The sequence below is a fragment of the Tinamus guttatus genome, unplaced genomic scaffold (genome assembly GCF_059628265.1).
Source record: "Tinamus guttatus ecotype Peru unplaced genomic scaffold, ASM5962826v1 Tinamus_guttatus_pri_ptg000227l, whole genome shotgun sequence".
Classification (NCBI taxonomy): Eukaryota; Metazoa; Chordata; class Aves; order Tinamiformes; family Tinamidae; genus Tinamus; species Tinamus guttatus.
Genome location: NW_028288761.1, coordinates 1,099,852 through 1,120,314, shown reverse-complemented (window position 1 = coordinate 1,120,314; position 20,463 = coordinate 1,099,852). Strand labels below are relative to the sequence as shown.

The 20,463-nt window shown below is 52.0% G+C and overlaps 1 protein-coding gene across 1 annotated transcript; it reads left to right on the top strand.

The window, feature by feature from the left end:
* Window positions 1–6,868: 6,868 nt before the first annotated feature.
* DYNLT2B (dynein light chain Tctex-type 2B) lies at window positions 6,869–12,652 on the top strand. Its single transcript, XM_088525498.1, has 5 exons — window positions 6,869–7,010; window positions 7,577–7,710; window positions 9,229–9,298; window positions 11,041–11,104; window positions 12,187–12,652. Exons 1-5 carry the CDS (start codon window positions 6,943–6,945, stop codon window positions 12,232–12,234), a joined length of 384 nt encoding a protein of 127 aa, XP_088381624.1. The 5' UTR covers window positions 6,869–6,942; the 3' UTR covers window positions 12,235–12,652.
* The last annotated feature ends 7,811 nt before the right edge of the window (window positions 12,653–20,463 follow it).

Genomic DNA, 20,463 nt, shown 5'->3' with positions numbered 1-20,463 from the left:
GACGTCCCACAATTCGGTCCTGTAAGAGAAGACTTGCAGCCACTATTAGTCTTAAGGTCCGGCCTCACCCATCTTGCCGGCACCCATTTAATTATTCCCTGCTGTCGCACAGCTGCATAACCCCTTCCCTGGGTTACCAGGTCCCAGCCGGGTTCCCAAGCCCCCTGTTCCGGGAATCTGACCAGAACTGGAGGTCCGTCCTCCATAGCCGCGACCGCCCAATGTTTATCTATTGACGTCTTGGTCTCGTCACCCCGGACAAAGTGGTTTAGCGAGTATAACGCTCGCATTAAAATTTCTGGTTGCTTCACCACGGGGATTCCTTGGGGATGTCCTTCCCCCTCCCCAAGAACCCTAATCTTCTCTTTGAGTGTTTGGTTCGCTCTCTCAACAATAGCCTGCCCCTGACTGTTGTATGGGATTCCATGTACCAGACGGATCCCCCACTTCTCGGCCCAGTCCTGTGTGGATTGAGCCGTGAAGCAAGAGCCGTTGTGGAGGAGGCATCGGTGAAGACCGTAAGGCCCTCCCTCGGCTCGCTCAACACTCGTGGGGTGCACCATAGTGCAACGAGTGGCAGGTGCCGGTATAGTTCCAAGGCGGGGCCGTATTTCACCTCCCCAGGGTACCCTTCTATGGCCACGAGCAGACTGCTCTGCTTTTGCATCGCTTCATCCCATAATTCCTTTTTAATTGGCACCCACACCGCAGTCGGTTCAACGCCAAAATGTAATGACAAAGATAGGCGTATTCCATGGGCTCAGGCTCGGCTCTAAATGTCCTTGATCTAATTCGCGTTGTACAATGGCCCGTGCGGCCACCAGCTTCTCTTGAGTTAAGGGCCACTGCTCTACCCACACCGGCTCCTCTGTTTTCCATTTCAAGGGAATGGCCTTGTTAGGGCTCAACAGGTAAGCAGTGGCCCCTACGCTAAATTTGTCAGGCGAATGCCGAGTTGAGCCAATATGTCACGCCCGATTAGGGATTCCTGTATTGTCACTATGAATGGGCGGACAATCGCTTGCATGGGGGGCCTTCCCGGGTCCTCTAATTCACACGCCAGAGGCACAGCACTGCATCGCGCGTCCGTTGTTCCCCCCACCCCATCTAGCAAGCCCACTGGGGATGCCGGCCAGGTGGCTGGCCAGTTGCTTTCTGGTATGCACGTTACATCTGCCCCTGTATCAATTAACATTGTGAGCTCTAATATCCTTGGGGTCACCAGCGGGGGGCCGTGAAGGCGCACCTTAACACGGGGTCTCTGCTGGCAGCCTAGGACCAGGGCCACCTGGCTTCGTTCTCCTCTTGTTGTCCTTGTCCTCCCTCCCCAGGGTGCCCCGTCGGATACGCCCTGAGGCTCTGCTTCCACCCTCCTTGGGGGGGGGTGCGCACTCGCGGAGAAGGGCGCCCCCCCCTCGCCCCTCCCCGCCCGGAGTTTCCCTGTGACCTCCGGCAGTCTCGGGCCCGATGCCCTTTGGCCGTCACCTCCCCCACGGAGTCCCCCCCCCGGGAGGAGGAGTCGTCTGACCCCTCCCCCGCCTCCTCTCTCAATATCGACAAAGGCGCTGGCCGTCTCCCGGCGGCGCCATGAACCCTCTGGGTGGCCCTCCGAGGCGGTTCATCCTCTTCTGGAGGGTATTGAGGTCGCAGGAGCATCCCTGGAACGCCATCTCTGGGGTCGTCCACTACTATCGGCATCGGTGGGGCTGTCGGGACTAGACGTTCCCCTCGATTTACGTGGCCGCCACCTCCCGGATCGTGCTCAGTAGGGGACTGGTCTAACCGCCGCCCCGCGGCCTGCAGTTCCTCCCAAGGGTACGCAGGGGGCCTCCCCTCCCCCTCCTTGGCTGCCGGATAGACTCGTGGCGCTTCTTCCGCCCCCCCCATTCTCGGCTCTCCGGCCCCGGACTCCTTTCCACCGGCCTCTTCCCCTTCCCTGACCACGTGTCTCGGAGCCCCCGCAGTATCGGTCACGCCCTCTGCCTCCCACGCGGTTTCCCAGGGCTCGCTCTCTTCCCGAGTTCTTTGTAAAAGTTGCCTGATAGTTAAAAGTTGCCTGATCAATTCTTTTGCCGATTTACTACTCATACTGTACTCCGCTAGTGCAGTAGTACAGTCTGCCCAATGCTGGGAAAACACAACATTCCCGGCATTGTGAATCGCCCCATCCTTTCAGGAGCCGCTCGATGCAGTTTCACAGAAACATCTCATTCCCGAGCACACACTAACACGACCTTCACCGTCGTCGCCCCATCCTTTCAGGAGCCGCTCGATTAACTGCACTAAGTTTCACAGAAACATCTAATTCCCGAGCACACGCTAACACGACCTTCACTGTCGCGCCTCCATGGAGTTCTCGCCGCTTCCCGGCCGCCCCGTCTTTCAGGAGCCGCCCGCCGAATCACGTCGGGGTCACCACTTGCTGCCTTTCGGCCTCAATTGCCTCGTCGTTACCTCGTGCGAGCACGGGCGCCACCACCCGGGAGCCCGGGCCAAATGAGCACAGACACCAATATGGTGGATGCAGCAAATGGCGTTTATTGCAGGTACATCCGAACTTATATAGGGTGCCTGTGTGCGGAAGCGCGCTCCGTAGCCAATAGCGTTAACATTGCCTTATACGGGCACGTGCCCATCTCCCCTGCACGTGCCCATCTCCCCTGCACGTGCCCATCTCCCCTATTCTTTCCGCATAGCACGAGATCTTCCGACCGCCGTACCCTACAGCTGTGGCTGCTGGCATCAAGCAGCCCGCCCCGGTGCTGCAGGAGCCTCGGGCAGACTGAACAGCGGCCGAGCGCACGCAGCTCCCTGCTCCAGCACCAGCTTTTCCACCTCCAACCAAAGGAAAGCAGTACAAAACCTTGGGGCTCAGGGGCTCAGATCCTGCCACGCTCTTCTCTGTGGGGTCCCCAAGCATGACAGTGAGGAATGAGCATGTCTTGAAGGGGCTTGAAAAGGGCAGGCCGCAACCCCACGCTCCCCACTCGTGCTGCTGAATCCTGTTCAGCCCACACCAAGGAGGTTGCATGTTTTGGCCAAACCTACAGGGTCATTCAAAGCAGCTTGAACTGGGTTCTCTGAAAAGAGGCAGTGCAAAAATCCTGCCCCTACCAAGGCCCTGGTGCTGAGGCCGAAATGCAGCGACAGCAGCAGGGGGGCAGTGCCATGGGGCTAAGTGGGGATGGGACAAGGGCCGGGCAGTGAGAGCAGGATGCCATGCAAAGAAAGGAAATGTTCAGACTTAAAAAAAGACCCTTTGATGCTTCGAAAAAATCCCATAATTTCTCTGCCTTAGAGATCTTAGAGATCTGGCTGACTGCATGTGGCAGTCCTTCTCCTGAGCCCTTTTCCACTTGACCATTGAAGGAGAAGGGCTAAAAAGGCAGAAAAAAAGGGGACAAAGTGAAAAACTCAGTTTGTTACTCAAAGCTAAAGAGACAAGAACTTCAGCAAGCACATTTCAGCCCATTTCATTTCAGCACAGAAAGTCCCTTTTTGGCCAAAAGGGGCTGCCCCAGGATGGCCAGCAGCTCTGCCAGCTACAAAGCAAAAAACACGAGCAAGGCCGGCGAGGTGCCAGCCCAAGGCCAGCAAGGTGCTGCAGAGAACGGCATCCTGTTTGGATATAAAACCACACACTGAAATGGCTTTTAATTGTCCAGAGATCATTTAGTGAAGAATGCAATGACCAAACCTTGGATGTAGTCAGCTGAAGCCCAGACCTATATGCCCATGAACCCTCAGGGTAAAAAAAAAGAATCCCATGTAAGCAGAGGAATGTAAGTTACAACAAAAACATGCTGAGGAAGAGAAACCCACGCACTTGCAATGTCCCCCAACAACTTTCTAACCGAATTCACATGCGTGGGTCTGAATCAGGCAGCAAGCAAGAGTGGTTGGAACAGGAAATGGTTAATAGTGTTTGCAAATAAATGCGGAGAGTGCTTGATGGCTTTCTGATACTTCTCAGAAATTAGAGGGCCTGTGCAAATGATTTGCATGAGATGCGCCTGACTGAGGGGAAATGAAGCCAGGCAGCTCTAACCCACACTGGATCACCAGCCTCAGTGGGAGTTGGCGCAGGGGTGAGGGTGAGTAAGCACCAGCTAAGTGGTGAGATTACGCAGAGTTTAGGACATTAAATTGTTCCTTTACGGAGCAGAAATCTGAAGGTATCTTAGCAGGGAAACTGTAGTTATGACGAAGCACTGCTGGTGAAGGCGCCCTGTGCCAGGCGCAGTACGTATGTGTCACGAGAGCCAGGCACAGGTTTCGGCAAGGAAAGGCACGCTGGCATTTTATCTTACCAACAGCGCACAGGCCCAGGCTAACCAGACTAACCTAAGGGCTCTTGCAGATCATTTCTAGGAAAAGGTGTTGCTAAAGCACCCAGATTGTGCAGAAATAAAACACTCCTGCTGCGCAGGAGCCTCAGGAGGCCACCTCTGCTCAGAAGGGGCTTGGGGCAGGACCGGGTGCAAGCCAGGATCTGTCTGTGCTCACACACAGTGTGATAACCCACGTGGCTGCACGCCTCTCCGAAAGCTCCTCACAGCCCCTTTTTCCTCCTTCCCTTGGAAAACTGCAGAGGTACTTCCCTGGTCCTCCGTGCAACTTCTTGAATGGACCAAACAAGTTTTAGCGATGGTCCTTGAAAGCAAAGCAAGCTTTCACTCTGGGAAAAGCAGATGCCCCTAATGAAACCTTTAACGGTTTCAACCTGTGCCAGACCTCTAGCTCCAGCCTACAGCAACCCAAAGCATCTCCAAGCCCTGAGCATCACAGTGTCTTGTAGACACATTGGACTAAACTATTACCACTCCAAACAGTATCTCCTGCTCTGAATCTTTCGGCCCTTTTCCCCTCAGGCATTGTAGAGGTCCAGGCTCAATCAGACATCAACTACTGGGTAGAGACCCACACTGCCTGGCCTACCCCCTGCTCAAGGGTCCAACCACCCTTTCCTGGGAGTTCCACAGGGTGACCTTCTCTCATGACCTTCTCTCACCTGCTTGTCCCCATGCATTTTGCCCCTGTACCCTGCTCTTCATGATTGAGGGTGGCACATTTCAGCAGTGATCATGGCCTGAGCTCCCCAGACAACAGGGGTGATGACTATCAGTCATTATTTGATAGCGAAAAGCATGAGTTTGGTCATGAGACACATGGGTTTGGTCAAGAGACATCAAGGAAAGGCTGTGCCATGTGCACGCGCTCAGCCACCGAGGTGCCCACAAGACCAAGCTTGCACGGACAGGCTCTATCACAGCATCCATAGGGCTGAGTGGCACTTTTTGGACTTGCGGGCTCTGTCCCAGCCAGTCTAACAGCAGCTTCAGGAGAAGCAGTTTGTTTCCTCCTGTCCAGGGCACGTGGGCGGCTGCAACACACTCCACCACAGAGCTGGTTGCATTTAGTGCTGTTTCCATTCTAACCCGGGCAAGCGCTCAGAGACCTTTCTGAGCAGTGTCACCAACTGCATGTAGGAAACTTGATCGAAGCGATTACTGTACCAAGGTAAACCAAAGAGGAAGCAGAATGTGAGCTTCTCAGAAGATGTCTGTCATAAGACCAGCTACATGACAGCCTTCTTTGGGACAAAAAGCAGATGTGGACAAGGAAGAGCACCCAGCTGGCGGCAGGTGTGAGATATCTAGTTATTTGAGAACAGGAATTTTACGCCTGTCTTGAAAAGTTAAGAAGTTCCTGGAGCAAAATCCACAGCTGGCCTCAGGCATTAGGGTAAGAGGCCAAAACAGGCTGGGACCTCTGTGCTGAAGGACTGGCATGCACAGCCCAAATACAGGGCTGTGTATTCCTGTATTCCAAATATAGGAAAGGAGCACAGAGTCACACACGGGATGCACAGGAGCCCAAAGGCAAGGATGAGGGAAGCAGGCTCTATAATAATGATTTCAGACTGTTTTCCTCCACGTTGCTTAGCCACACGTGCTTGGAGCAGCACTCCTCTGCACTGCAGGATCCCAGGCATTGCCCGTAGTGCTCGAGGGCTGTGCTCTTAATGGTGGGAAATCAACAGGCTGCTCATGTCCACACGGAGAGCTGGCCTTGTGAACACATCTGCAGACCACACTGGCATCTACGGACCACCTACTGCCACGTGGACCACGCAGCGTCTGCAGTCCCTGAAAGCCACCGAGGCTTTTGCCACAGCCAGGGAGGGGGCAATGGCTCAGGCTGTGAAGCCTTGCGGTGAAATTTGGGTAGGGATGTTTGGCTGCCAGGGTACGAGCAGGGCACAAGCAAAGCGTGGAGGTAAGTGAAGATCTCTTCCTGGCTGGCAGGCAGGAGGGCATATCTCGCACCATCAGCGCTTCTCACACATTCGCTTTCCCCATTAATACTATCACTGAACTACGTCTTCACAACAATAAAACATAGTCGAAGACAACCCGCCATCCCCACACGGGTGCCGAGGTGCTGTGGCGCTGCCGCAAAGCGGCTGCATCTGCCCCACGAGAAGGGGGCGCGGAGCAGAGCGGGGCATTCCCTGCGAAGGGGCTTTTCTCCCACACCAGCCCAGGACACCTCGAGGCTCTCTGTCCCTTGGCTGCAGCAGCTCTCGCCTCAAGCCACTCCTTGTTCTCTCTCCCTCCTTTCCTCTCCCCATCTGCCCCGCTGCTGCTCTCACTGAAAGCTAAAAACAACCACCAGGATATAATATTTATTAAGATATTTATTAAAATAATTATTAAAATAATTATTTTTAACCTCGGGCGCGGCGGCCGCGGCAGGGCCCGCCGCCAACGTCCTGCAGGAGCCGCTCCCGCCCTGCGGGGCCGGCCCCGCCATGGCCTCCCCGCGCTCCCCCTGGCGGCGCGGGAAAGGGCGCGCGTGACGCAACGCGCGGGAGGCGGAAGTGGCGCGGGTTGCCAGGTAACCAACGCCGGGCCGGGCCGAGCCGGGCCGGGTGCCGCCATGGGCGAGCTGGGCCCGGACGGTGAGGCCGGGAACACGTACAGCCTGCGGCCCGGCTTCCAGCGCCGGTGGGCGGCCCGCGGGGATGGGAGCGTGGCAATGGGATTGAGGATGTTGGGGCCCGCAGGGCTTTGCGGCCCGAGGGCCCTGGGGATGTGGAGGGGAGGCCCCGGCGCCCTGGGGATGTGGAGCCTGGGACTGCTGGGGGTCTGTCAGGTGGGGATGTCAGGTTTGGGGTCCGCAGGGATTTGGCAGTGTGGGGCAGCACTGCGGGGCCGGGGGGCATGGGCAGAGCTGGGGTTTCAGGGCTGGGCTCACAGAGCGTGTTTTGTACCAGCAGCAGGAGGGACGTGCAGGAAAGCGCGGGGGTGATGCTGCTGCAAGAGTTACCTCTGAGCACTGACCAGATGGAGGGGGGTCCATCCATGCTGAGGGTTGCCTTTTGGTGGTACCAAGGCTGATTAAGAAACCTCTGGGGTTTTTGTGGGTATTTTTTCTTTTTTTGCTCTCCCATTATATATTTTTTCTCATTTTTAATAGCTCCAGCTGTGGTGGAAAAAAAGAAAAACGTTAATTTTTCTGTATTTTGTCTGAAATTTCTGGATCTTTTGTTGCTTGTTTTTTGCCATGTTAGATTTAAATCTTCTACTGTGAAAGAATGTATCCATGCAATACTGAAAGAGAAGTTGACCAATGTACAGTACGTCCCGGAAGAAATGCCTCAACTTACCAAATCCTTATCGGAGATGATAAAAGATCGACTGAAAGGTAAGGAGGTTTGCTGGGGTGTTATTTCTTTCCTCCTTTATTATTGAAACCTACTCCTTCCATTGACTGATTCCAGTGTATTGTTATGAAACAACCTGGCCTATATATATATATGTATTCTCTGCCTGGAGGAACAGACAAATGTGTTTTTGTGTAGAACAGATAGTGTTGGACATCGGTCTTGGAGGGGTTCCGAAAGAAAAGAAGATGCATTAGCGGAAGGATAAGTGATGCTTATTTGCCTCTTGCTCCACTAAACAGAATTAGCCCTGTGTTTTGTTTTGTTTCCCTGTATATTAGACCAGGATTGGGTCAGGATGGAATCACAGGGAGATCAAAACAAGGTCCATCAGGAGCAATGAAGGGGTAGGAATTAGTAGTGCAGTGAGTCAAGGATGATGGGTGTGAGTGCTGTCCTGTCCCACTGGAGAAAGTTGGTGGTTGTGCTGTGCAGGATGCCCTCCCACGACTTATTTCAGGACGAGGCAGGTGTTTCCTGCGCTCCGTGCTGGCACAAGCGCAGGAGTGTGATTTGGCATCAGGGTTTGTTCACCTGTTTCCTGCCCAGCTCCAGGCTGGGGCTCCATCTGCTGCGTTGGGGGCAGCGGTTGTGGGGAAAGAGCGTCACCCTCTCCCCAGGCCGTGGGTTTTCCCTTCTCCTAGTATTATGCATCTATTTTAAAATGAGCAGCAGCTGTAGTCCCAGCATGTGTTGATGCCACGCTAATATGCACGGAGTTTGGCTTCAGCAGTCTGTAAGCAGACTTAGAGTAGCCTGAAGCAGGACTGGCCTCATGTGGTACCCACTGCCACCTCTGAGAGGCCTTCACATGGTGGGAGTTGCCAGACCCAGCACGTCATCTTCAGCCTTCCAGGGGAAGCAGTGTGCTGGAGTCTTCCCAGGATACTACTTTGCTGAAGACAAAGGCATTAGGATGTGCATTTCATTTTAAACGTGCTTATTCTGATTTGTCATACACAGAATCACAGAATGGTTAAGGTCATGTGGAATATTTCTTTGCTATAGTGAAAGAACCGTATATTTCTGCAGACACGATAATTTAAACATGCATGTGCTTTTATGTGGCACTTCCTTCCAGCTCAGAAGCAGAAGAAACTTTAAAATTCCTTTGTATCAGAACAAGCCAATTTCTTTAAATTGGACTTTGTCCACTGGCAGCCTTATTTATATTCACTTAATGTTTTCAAATATTGAAACTTGTAGAACTAGAACACATACATTTATTATGGCTGTTCAGGGACATCCTCTTCCTTGGATACGCCTTTTTAAAGAAGCCAAATACCTTGCTGACCCTTTATCTCTAAGAAGGCTGTGCTACTTTTTACAGATGAGAATGAAGCCACGAGGCAGTTTGTCCACTTTATCAATTGCACGTAGTTTATGTTGTATAGGACACAGCTTTGGAAACAAAATCTTTAGCTCTCTGTATCCCATTTTGTGTTTTTCATCTTAATATAAATATAGTTTTTTAAGTTGTTAACTTTTTCTTTCCTCAGATGAAGGATTTGAGAGATACAAAATGGTTGTGCAGGTGGTGATTGGAGAGCAGAGAGGTGAAGGAGTAAAGTAAGTTCTGTATGTTCCGATTGCGTTTTTATTGCTTGTGTTGTGTTTTGGTTTGGTTTTATTCCCTAGATACAAAAATAACTCTTCAGAGCTAAAATGTAAAGTACTTTCTCTTTAAAGGGCTTTAAGCAAGTGAGAGCTTGGAGAGACAATTTCATTACTGTGGCTGACTGATTTACTGTGAGTCAGTTGAGCTGTGATAATTGACTGTATGGTGGTTCTTAGCAAGGTGAAGTGCTGAGGAGCAGTTGAGAGGAGTGCTACAGTAAGACATTTTACTTTGTATTCGTGATGGAGTAGAGGATACGTCCAATCTGTTATCAAGGCCCAGATGGGGTACAAGAGCCATGCTAACTCATTTACTGAAATCAAGCCTTAAATCAGGATTTAGAAACAAGTACTTCCCTCCCATTTAATCTCCCCAAATAAGCATTTTTCAGAAGTACAAATTTCTGTAATTCATGTGCTGTACTGTCATGGAAAATTAGCCTCAACTGTGGGTACTAAGTGCTTGAAATCTAGCCTGGAGGCCTGCAGGAAAAAAAAAAATCCTGTTTGCTGCTGTAGTGGGCCTTGGCTTTCCATGACTGCTGAGTAAGGAGGAAGAAAAAGGGGAGCAGCCCACAGGGTGTTTGTGCCTTACCTGCTGGGCTTATCTTTAATATTGTGCTTGGGTACTTGAGCAGAAGATAAGTGCAGCAGAGCAGTAGTCAGATCTACCACTTCAATGTTATGGAGGTCAGACAGCAACACTTGTACCTGCCGGTGAGGCCTTTGCCAGCAGTGTCCGGGTGCAGGCAGGCTGCTCCCAAGCAGTATCGCAGCGAGCGCTTCAAAGAGGCGCCCTGATTCGAAACATCCAACCCAGCAACGTGGACTCTGAGGAGCAGTTAGGGAAATTCTCCGTTTTGCAGTAGACAGGAGGCTAGGTTAAGTCACAATCAAATACCCTTGGGGCAAAACGTTGTATAACAAAACTTTCCAGAGGAAGACTGGAATATAGGACAGAAAAGCAGGATGATCCTGAGCGCTAAATTAAGAGAAGAATGATGAAATTCAAAAACAGAATTCAGTCATACATATAGGGACTAGGAATAACAAGGCACAGCAAACAGGGAGCCTGTTGCCTGAGACTGACTGGGGCAGACAAAGAACTGGGCAATTGCAGTCAGTAGAGAAAGGGGAGTGAGAAAGGCCATCGGACAAGGCAGCAGCTGGATCCCACGCGGCACGTCCCGGTGGCTCCTCTCCAAGGTAAAGCTCAGACTGAAGCAGCTGCAGACAAGGGCCCCCAGAATGGTCTGGGGCAGAGAGCTGGAAAAGCTCAGTTCGCAGTCTGGGAACACAAAGGCTGCCAAGCAATATGATAGCGACCTATAAATAAATAGGGAATACATACCACAAGGGTGCTGGAGGTGAAGGACAAGGAAGCTAAATTGAGCACTGATACGCACAATCCAGAAGTTACAAGATACTTAAGCACCAGAGTGGTGAGATTTGCTGCTCAGTGGAGATGGCAGTGTTGACAGCCAATGGGTCAGGAAATGCAGCTTGATCAGTGTACAGATGGGGTTACAGCACATGGTGGAATTCAGCAGTAGAGACCTAGGCTCAGGATTCAGAAAATGCTTCTAGTTCCCTTTAAGAGAAGCTCAGGTTCCTTTTCAGGGACAGTATCTGTGATTTAGGTCCATACTCAAGCACTGTGTGGATAATGGCTTTGCTCCATCTGCTTTATCTAGTATGGCTGCGCGATGTTTCTGGGATGCTGACACCGACAGCTACGCTCACGATGTCTTTATGAATGTAAGTATTGGCTGTTTTACCATGGAGAAGTATAAAGCTACTGCTGCTTGTGTGACAGTGATCTTACAATATGGAACACATAAAAGCAATCACTAAACCATTTGGAAGAAACTAACATTGTATCAAAAGAGTATGATGTACATCTTCATTCGCAAATGAATATACAAAATATATATTCAATTCATATATATAGTGTAGATATAATACACAATATAGCAAAACTAATTTCTTGAGCACACTACTGTACAAAAGTCAGTACAGTTATCCCAATTTTACAGAAGGGAAGTGAAAACACTGGAGGTGCTGAAACATAAATCTTTTCTTTTATGCTGTGCTGAACACCTGTAGAAAAGTCCGTCTGGAATCCAGGACTGAGGAGAAGTCAAGGATTTCTTTTAAAACCTCTTCGCTTACTATCCTGGCACCATGGTTAGAGCACTTCCCAGGTTAAATTGTCTCTGAAATGATTCAGACTCTGCCCTCCTTGCCCAGCCAGTGCTCTAAGGTACCACGGTGTGCAGTTTCGGGAGGTGGAACATGCTCTTCATGAGCTGGAGAATACAAGCAGGAGCACTGCTCTGTGGTGGTTATGGCAAGTGTCTAGATTGGTTTTGGTCATTTCAGCAGAGATTTTTCATGCGTTATGGAGTTCCTGGGTCATCAGCACCTCTTCTTGAGCTGCTATTAAGAAAATGGCGGGACCCGCCACAGCAACGCGTGTGAATCCTGTATTAGGAAAAATGCTCCAGGTGGAGCCCAGAGAGACACTCACCTTTGAGTCCTGGAAAGGTGAAGGCAGGAGACTGAGACACTTTTGAATCCACACAGAAACAAGACCTTGACATCTGTGGGCATTTGAAAGGAATAAATGGAGGCATTTTTGGTATTGAGACACACAGATCTCAGTTACTCAGCAATTGAGGTGAATAAGACACCAACTAAAAGACAAACTTAAAACATATTACCACAATTATTGTTAATAACAACATTTTTTTAGGGTTTAGGTCGAAACGTTAGGCCTGAGTTAGGCCAGCAAAGAGATTGCCTTTATTAACACAGAGCCTTCCTCTGCTTCTCTCCAGGACAGCCTGTTTTGTGTGGTAGCTGCGTTTGGCTGTTTCTACTATTGAAGATGGCAAAGATTGCACAAAAGGACTGGGGGAGAGGAAGAGGGAGATTTTAGGTTGTTTTTTGTTAGCATACTGTAAAGAATCAGGTCCTTCCTTTTTTTAGAATAACAAAGTACAGCTTTGCAAAACACATCCTACACCTGCTACACTACAACATCCCTTCTTCCTTGATATGAATATAGCTTTAAACAGAGTATTGTTATATCCTTTATTTAAATCACCCTTTGTTTTGTATAAAGTCAGCTGGTTTTGTTCCAGAAAAATATGCTGCTAATAACCATTCTTTCTAAGATAAACTCAGCACTCAGCTTTTGTCTTGAAAGTGTTCCATTGCTTTTTTTGTTGTTGTTGTTAATTTCCTGAGGTAAATTAAATATTTCTAATAAATGTAACATAATAAATATGTGTTTTTGCTTTTTTTTTTTTTTTTTTTTTTTTTTTTTTTACCCTCGCCACTCCTACTGTTTGCCCCCTTTTCTTCCACTCTACCAAATGCACCAGCCTCGAATGCTCACATGTGCTTCCCAGATAACCAGAATGTAAGGTCAGCTTTATCCATTAGTTTACAAGGAATCCTCAGGAAATGGTTATCCAAATTTGCTCCCATAGCTCCTTTAAGAAGCGGGATGTCAATCCCAGCAAAGCGTCACTAGAGATTATTTTAGTTCATAGAATGAGAGAGTATTTGTAACGGTAGGGCAGTGGCCTGCCCACCCCGAGTGCCAACACTCCTCTTGGCTGTAGCTCCCCTCGGGGTCACTGCTCTCTGGCACCTGTTGACACTGCGAGTGATCAGTCCCATTGCCAAGTTCAGTACATAGTGCTCAGTCTTTGCCTCTATGCAGCTATTTGGGTTGCTCGGTGTCCAAATCTGCTAGAGCTCTGGCCTTGAAAGGGCTGTTTGTTTTGCTCCTGTGAATCAGGAAAGGAGCGTTGGTCTCATTGGGCCAGGAGAACCCTGTTCCTGAGAGGGTGAGGTGCCCCCAGAACACGTGTTCAGAGGGGATGAGTTGTTCTGTGGTGCGCCAGCTCTGTCTCTTTGCTATCTGAGAAGGTAGAGGGACAGTTTCACCTGGACTTCCAGACTGCTGAAGCTGGGTGAGATGAATTCCGAATGCTCCTCTCACCAAGTGTTGCGGCAGGACACTATCCGTGCAGCTCTTAGAAAACTCAGAAATAACAAATTGTGATTTATCGTTTGGAATCATTCTCTTGCCTACAGTCCTGGAAATAGCACATTCCCGTGCCTGTAACGTGTGTCTTTGAAAACATGCTCCTCGTGCCATAGTGGTAGTGACTCCCCAGGCCGTTCTGCGCGGCTGCCGCGAGCCAAGGAGGCTGCAGCGGGGATGGAGGGCGCTGTTGGGGCTCGGGTTTGGCGAGCGGCAGAACAAGCCAATAAGAACATTTACCAAGAAGTGACAAGTAGCGCCAGACTTGTGTGCCGATAACCTGCTATCAAGCGACAGCGATGCATCGTGATGTTCGCCTTCCCCCCGTCCTGGGAGGAAGCAGGGGGAACGGGGGGCTCCGCGAAGACCTTTCTAGCAGGCCGCTCTCCCTGCTGCGGGACCGAACCGCGGCCAGCCCGTCCCGCAGCTCTGCGGCGGGTATCCCGGACACCCCTTCGCTCGGGAAGCGCCAGGCGGCTGCTGCCGCGACCAGCACGGCTGTTCCCAGGCGCCGGCCCTGGGGAGCCGTGGGGAAGCCACCGCGGTGGCTCCGCCGCGCCGCTCGGGACGCGCCGCGGGGCTCGCTGCGCTGCCGCCTTGCCAGTTTGCAGGGTTTGGGCTGGGTATTCGCAGCGCGGCCTGCGAGGACGCGGCTCGCGCAGCGGCGCCCCCAGCCCCGTTCCGGTGTTTCGGGCCTGGCGGCCGCTTCCAGCCCAACCCGCGGCGGCCTCGGACACCGGGACGCGCGCGCGGCGGCGGGCCGGAACGGAGGAGCGGGGCGCGGTTTCCCGGGGCGCGGCCGGTCCCTTCCTGCGGCTCCGCCCGCCGCCCCGTTGGCGTTGGCGGGAGCGGGGCGGGGCCGGCGGCGCCGGGAGCGGCTCCAGCGGCGGCAGCGGGGGCGCAGGTGCGGGGGGACGGGAGGGGGCCGCGGCGCCGCGCCGGGCCCTGCGGGGGGACATGGGGGGCGCTGGGGGCTGTGGGGCTCTGGGTCCTGCCCGCGGGGAGAGGGGCCGCTGCGGGCTGCGCTGAGCCCTGGGGGCGCGGGGAGGCGGCTGCGGGGCCCGGGGGGCAGCGGGGCTCGCAGGGGCGTGCGAGGGGCTGAGCCCCCGGGGGCGGCGGGCCCAGGGACGGGGCAGCGCCGTGGGGGTCCCGCAGGAGCCAGGCTGCAGGAGGGCGCTGCAGGGTGCCCTGCTTCGGCCGTGCTCTGTCACCCGGGGCGGGCGCGGGGCTGCCGTGGGGCAGCGGGGCTCCCGGGAGCGTCCGCGCGGGAGGGCAGCGTCCCCTGCCACAGGGCGAGGGGGCATCGCGGGCGCTCGCAAGCGGCCCCGAGCGGTGCCCGCTGCGGGACAGGGCACCCCCAGGAGCCCGGCTCTGTGCGGGGCCCCGGAGCGCCGCGGGGTGAAGCCCTCGGCCACCGGCGCTCTGGAGAGCTGGGGGGCTCGGGGGGCTGCTGGGCTGTCCGGGTTGGGGCAGCGGTTGGGACTGGGTGGGCAGGAGACACAGCGGATGCTCTAGGAATGTTTTAAGGAAGCTGCTTTAAGGTAAAGGGGCTTTCAGCGCTGCGGCTGTGCGGGGACGTCCTCTGGCCTGGGGGACACGGGCAGGGACTGGGGAGAGAGGAGCCGAACCACGAGGAGCTGGCAGTGGCTGTAGAGACGGACAGTGGGAGCCAGCTGCTGCCTGGGCGTGTGTCCTCCTTAACACGTTCTTTTGTGTCCGCCGAAGTCTTGGCCACACTGATTAATGGCTTTGTAATTAGACTTAAAGTCCACTGTAATTCAGAGATGCATCACGTCAGCCCTTGCTCTGTGCAGGGAGGCGCAGGCTGCTGCAGGTGGGTTTCCCTGCTGCTTTCAGCTGTGCCCACCGGCTGTTATTGCAGCAGCGGGTCTCCTGGCCAGCAGCTGGCAGAGACCTGCGTTATCGGAAGCAGGTTTCATCTGCAGGACTCTTGGGCCGATGGAGGAGTCCTTAGGAAGGCGGTGAGTTCATGGAGAGCATCTTGCTGGCAATTTCCATTTTCTGTGTTTCGTAGCAGCTCTGCCTCGGTGATCATGCCGCACTGCTTTCAGTTGTGGTATTGTTATCTTGAGCCATTTGGGACTTTGTTGATGGAAACAATGTGTTTTCATGGCTTGCAGAACACAGGTACCTGTTCCTAAGGAGATCTTCAGCCAGCTTAATGATGCTTGGGCTCTGCTTGAAGAAATAATACCGGTCTGCCCGTAGCAGCAGGGGACATGAGACTTGGAGTTTTCTCAGCAAGTCTGGGTCCCCGTCACTGTGCTATTGCCTTTCAACTTGTGCACGACCTTTAAAAACACCCAAACCTAGGGGTGAGGTGATAGGAAGGTGCCCTCAGTCTAGGGAGTCGGAAGGATCTGGACCGTCACCAGCCTGGTCTGTGAATGAAGTTGCCTGGAGCTTGTGCAAGATAGGATAGAGTGAAGAAAGATCCTCATCTCTGCCAGTCATTACGTAGAGGTCAACTCTCATCCTGCAAATGGGCTTTGATCACCTGAGTCTGTGGTGAGTCCTCTGTCATTAACCTCTTCTAGGTCCCTCTATCTGCAGCAGATCTCTGCAGGGGCAGGTAACACACTGAGGGTTGGAGATGGGGGAGAACGGAGAAAAGAGTTACCAAGTCTGCTCCCCTCTTGAATAAGGAGCAGGGTCATTTGAGTGCCTTATAAGTAAATTGTCTGAAGTGACAGGACTTCTGCCTTTTCCCAGAGGATGTCAGTTAGGTGTCTTTCATGTGCCCCGGCTGTTCTTCGTTGCAGCCAGCTGGCAGAGTGCAAAGTTTAGTAGTATTTGCCTGCAGATGAGTCAGCTCAGGCCGCTTCTGTAGGGCGGAATGATCTTGTAGGCAGAGCAGCACATGATGGTGACATCTGATTATGCTAACGCCCTCCGAGCTCCCAGGGACGGTCTGGAGCTGGAAAGTAGGCTGTGCCGTTCGGGGAGCTCGGAGCGCTGGCTGTCGGGGAGGCCTGGCTGCTCCTGCCTGCTCCGGCCCTGCGCCGACCCGCGTCTCTGCTGGGAGATGCAGCGACTTCGGACTGGGGCGTTCAGCGAGTCGCTGCGCTCGCCTCCTTTTGCCCAGGCTTTGAGATGAAGCCGCAGGATTTATTCTGCCTCTTCGAGTGAATTTGCAAGCAAAAAGCAGCAGAAGTGGCCCCAAAGAATCTGCTTCTTAATGTAGATCTGCAAACAATAATATTCTTTAAGAAATTCCTTTGGACGTAAAAATGCCAAGAATGCAGATGCATCAGGTCCATCACTGTGCTTTGGGTGCAGAAATACCAGATCTGTTTTCCTGGTGTAGTGTGAAGCAAATAGTTCTCTGACTCCAAAAATGGGTGTATTCAAGGTTCTGTTCATGAAGATGCCTTCGTTGCTCTGGCCAAGCAATGAGACTTACTGCACTTATTCTAGGACCCTCTCCATGTGCCAGAGGTGTTATGGTTAAATTGTTTGGTGTTGTGGTTAAATTCCAGCTCAGATGATGCCGTAGGGCATGCAGCAAGGAAAAAAGTCTTAAATTGTGTCCTGTCTTCACATTTGTGTGTGTGAATTACTACCTGTCATTTTTCCCTCCCAGAAATGGCTGCGTTTTTGTGTCAGATGGGTTGAGCTTTGTAGCATTACACTCAGCAAAGTGCTTGATGATTTCTGGAGGCTATTCCTGCCACAGCTTAAAGGAAATTCATATTTCTTCCCTCTACTACTTCCCTCCTTCATTCGGGACCTGCATTTCGAGGCTGAATGCAGTGATTTCTTGGCGAGGGGCTGGCTTTCCTCCCGTGTGGCTATCAGCAGAGCCCATCCAGCTCTATGTCCAGAGATGCTCCTTTAGTATAGGATGTGAACCAAAGAAATGGCTTTCAGAAGCAAAGCCCCAAGCGCCTCACAAAGTGGCGCAGATACTGCGGGTTGCCCCACGGGCCCTCCCCTAATGGGGCTCTTTTAACTTTGCTCCTGGTGCTCGTATTCAGCAGGGACTCAGCGTGCAAGACAGAGCCGTCAGACCAAAAAGAACAATGCCGATATATTGCAGCAGAGCTCCTGCTACTGACTATGCCAAATTTTCACCTTTGAGTTTTTCAGAATGAGCTCTCAAAAGAGCCTTCTCCCCTTGCCCATCTGCTGCAAGTGTAATTAATTTTGTAGCAGACAAGTGTTTTGCTCATTTGGGGAAGCAAAGAGTGTTTGCTCGTGTGTTAAGCTCAGTTGCAGATGCTGCTCCCATTGTTACTTAGTAATTGTTTGGGGTGCTATTTTAGTTCTTTGGATCAAAATAAAATATTGTAAGGTTAGCAGCTTTATCGCAGTGAGGTGTAGTTTGTTTTTTAGGAATAAATTGTTCCCCGTTTTTAATGAAGGCTGGTTTTGTGCCAAGAAGACTTCTGAGAAACACGTTAGCCACAGGGTAGAGGTGTTAAAGCTCTGAAGGGTAGTAAAATATTGTTTAATTTCTGCATTAATTTGAGTAATTACCAGAGCTTTGTCATTTGTAAAGCACCCAGCCCAGCTCTCTGGACACTGCAGAGGCTCCCTCAGCAAGATCTAACCTGCAATATCAGGGCAGAGAGTGCACATTCACAGCAGCCTCGAAGCAGAGATGCCTCTGTGGGGTGTTGCCATGCCAGGCTGGCACGGGAACACCCTCGGGCTGGCGCGTGGAGGCCGAAGTCCCTGGGCTTCAGCTCCAAAGCCTTCGGCAGCGCTTTTGGTGCCTTGCTGAGGGCTTGCACTGCAGTGTCGGAGCAAGCGCTGTCAGCAAGTTAAGAGGCCTTCCAGTTGCCTCCGGGAGGAGAAAAGTGAGTGGTCACAGAATGAGGTGGAGCGAAATTATTTTGAACAAGAAGCAAGAAAATCTATAGCTGTTTCCCCTCATATTGCGCGTGAATGTTCAGGGTGCTCAAGCCATAGGTGGAGATCTGTTGGTTTGACTCAAACTGGGTGGTTTCTGGTAAGACCATGGTGGTGAAATAAATCACTGATGTAGAATATGTTTGTGAGATGGCACTGTGCAAAACCTAAGGCAGTGTGGAAGCTGCTGTGTTTGTAGCATCGCTGTGCATGGTTGTTACGTCAAAGATCCAGGATTATTTCTGTGGAAGCTAAATGTTTCCTTAGGAGTTTGAAGACATGGAGCTTACAGCTGCAAACTGCCAGAGATTGCTTTGCACACACCAGTATGTTAGTTGTTAGGAAACATTAAATAAATTACTGGAGTAGGGAAAACTCGGCAACCTTCACTCCTGGGCTTTGTGGCATGAGAGCTGGCTGGATCATACAGATCTGATATCTGTGTGGCAGCCTTTCTGCTCTGCCCTCTGCAAGAGGGTTTGGCTTTCCTAGCTGTTCCTCACTGTCACTTTTGTTTTCTGAATGTGGGGTTGTTGTTGTTGGGTTTTTTTTTTTTTTTTTTGGCTTCCCAGTCATCTGAGATTCCTTTTTGCTTTTCCTGGTGGATCACATTAGGTCTGACTGAGAGCTTGGGGTACCTGTGTGCGTGTACAGCTCAGCTAAAGCCAGTTCAGCTGCATTTGGCCCTGAATGGTTCATGAAGCATCTTGTGGGTTCTAGGTGGGGAGCTGGAAGGGGAATCTCTCCACTTTCAGTTCATGTGTTACTCAGCTGTGCTTGGTTTCTCACTTTGGAACATTTCTGAGTTTGGAGTCACTTGTGCTTGAGCGAGTCTGCTCGTTGAACCTGCGTCTTCGCGGCGCTCGTGTCCCTACTGTGGAACTCAAGAGCTTCGCCTCGTGGCCCATGCTGAGGACAGCCCCCTGGTCCCGAGCAGGAATGCTGGCCAGGGAGCGGGCGGGAATCGGGGCTGGAATTGCCCCGAGGGGCAGGGATGGGGCTCGCAGGGGCCCTGCCCTCTCGTGCCACATTTCGTGTTCCAGGAGCAGCTCTGGATGCCGCCTGGCCCTCCTTGTTAGGGTGTAGGGACACGGTCCTGGCCGGGGAGGTGGGAGAGGCAGCCTGGGGTCTGCACGCCCCGAGTGAGCACAGTGGGAAGCACCTGCTCGCTGCCTTCTTGTCTTAAACGTTGCAAATACAGCACCTGTTTCTAACTCTTGCTGCAGCTGAAAAAGGGAATGTTTGCTGCATGCCTTAGGATAATTCCCAGGCTTTCCTTAAACACCACGACATGTTTTAGGCTTCCTAATGGCCCTGAGCCTCTTACAAAGGTAGCAATGTGTGAGGGCTCGGTTCAAAAGCAGGGATAGCTCAATTCCACGTAGCTGTCACTTTTTCTGACCAAACTGGCAGCCTGTCTGTCCCTTCATCAGAGAAGCTGTTTAGTTGAACCACCACTAATTACAACCTGGTGCATAAAGGAGAGCCAGAATTAAGTGTGCCCTAATGTGTCATCCACAGCTGCTTCACAGCCAGCTGAGTCCCCACTGCAGTGGGGACATGGGACAAGGGGGGAACACGGTGGCAGCCACCCTGAGTTCTGCTGTCCCCAAACAAAACTCATGCAAACCGCAAGGCAAACTGCAAGCAGTTTAGTTATTTAAACTGTCACCATGGATTGTTTTCTCTCCTTTTTCCCCCACCCTTATCATTCTGCTTAAATTCACTGCCCTCTCTCCCCAGGATTGCACAGGGAGCCAGCACGGCAGTCAGACCTCCTGGTCTGAGGCAGGGGAAAGGACAGAAGGGTGCAAGAGCGTTTGCATTCAGTCTCATCAGAACAGGGTTGTGGACTGGACATACCGCAGCCTTTCGGAGGCTAAAATAGCGTAACTAGCCTTGCACTAGTGATTTATAACTTGCATTGCAACTCTTGGGTGAGTTTGTCTCCGACCAGCTGACTGCCGCACGCAATGGGGAGCAGCTCGGAGTTGCACTAAATGGTTCAGTATTCCCACCAGGCACTGTTTGTCAAGCCTTGGCAGCCTATACCAAGTACAACTGGCTAAGCCCCTTGTTAGGTGGATGTGTCTTTGGGCTGACCTTGTGCACACTGAGCCTGTTGTTGAATAATTTTTGCTTTGGAAGAGCTGAGAAATACTTATTTTTTTCCCTCTTTCCT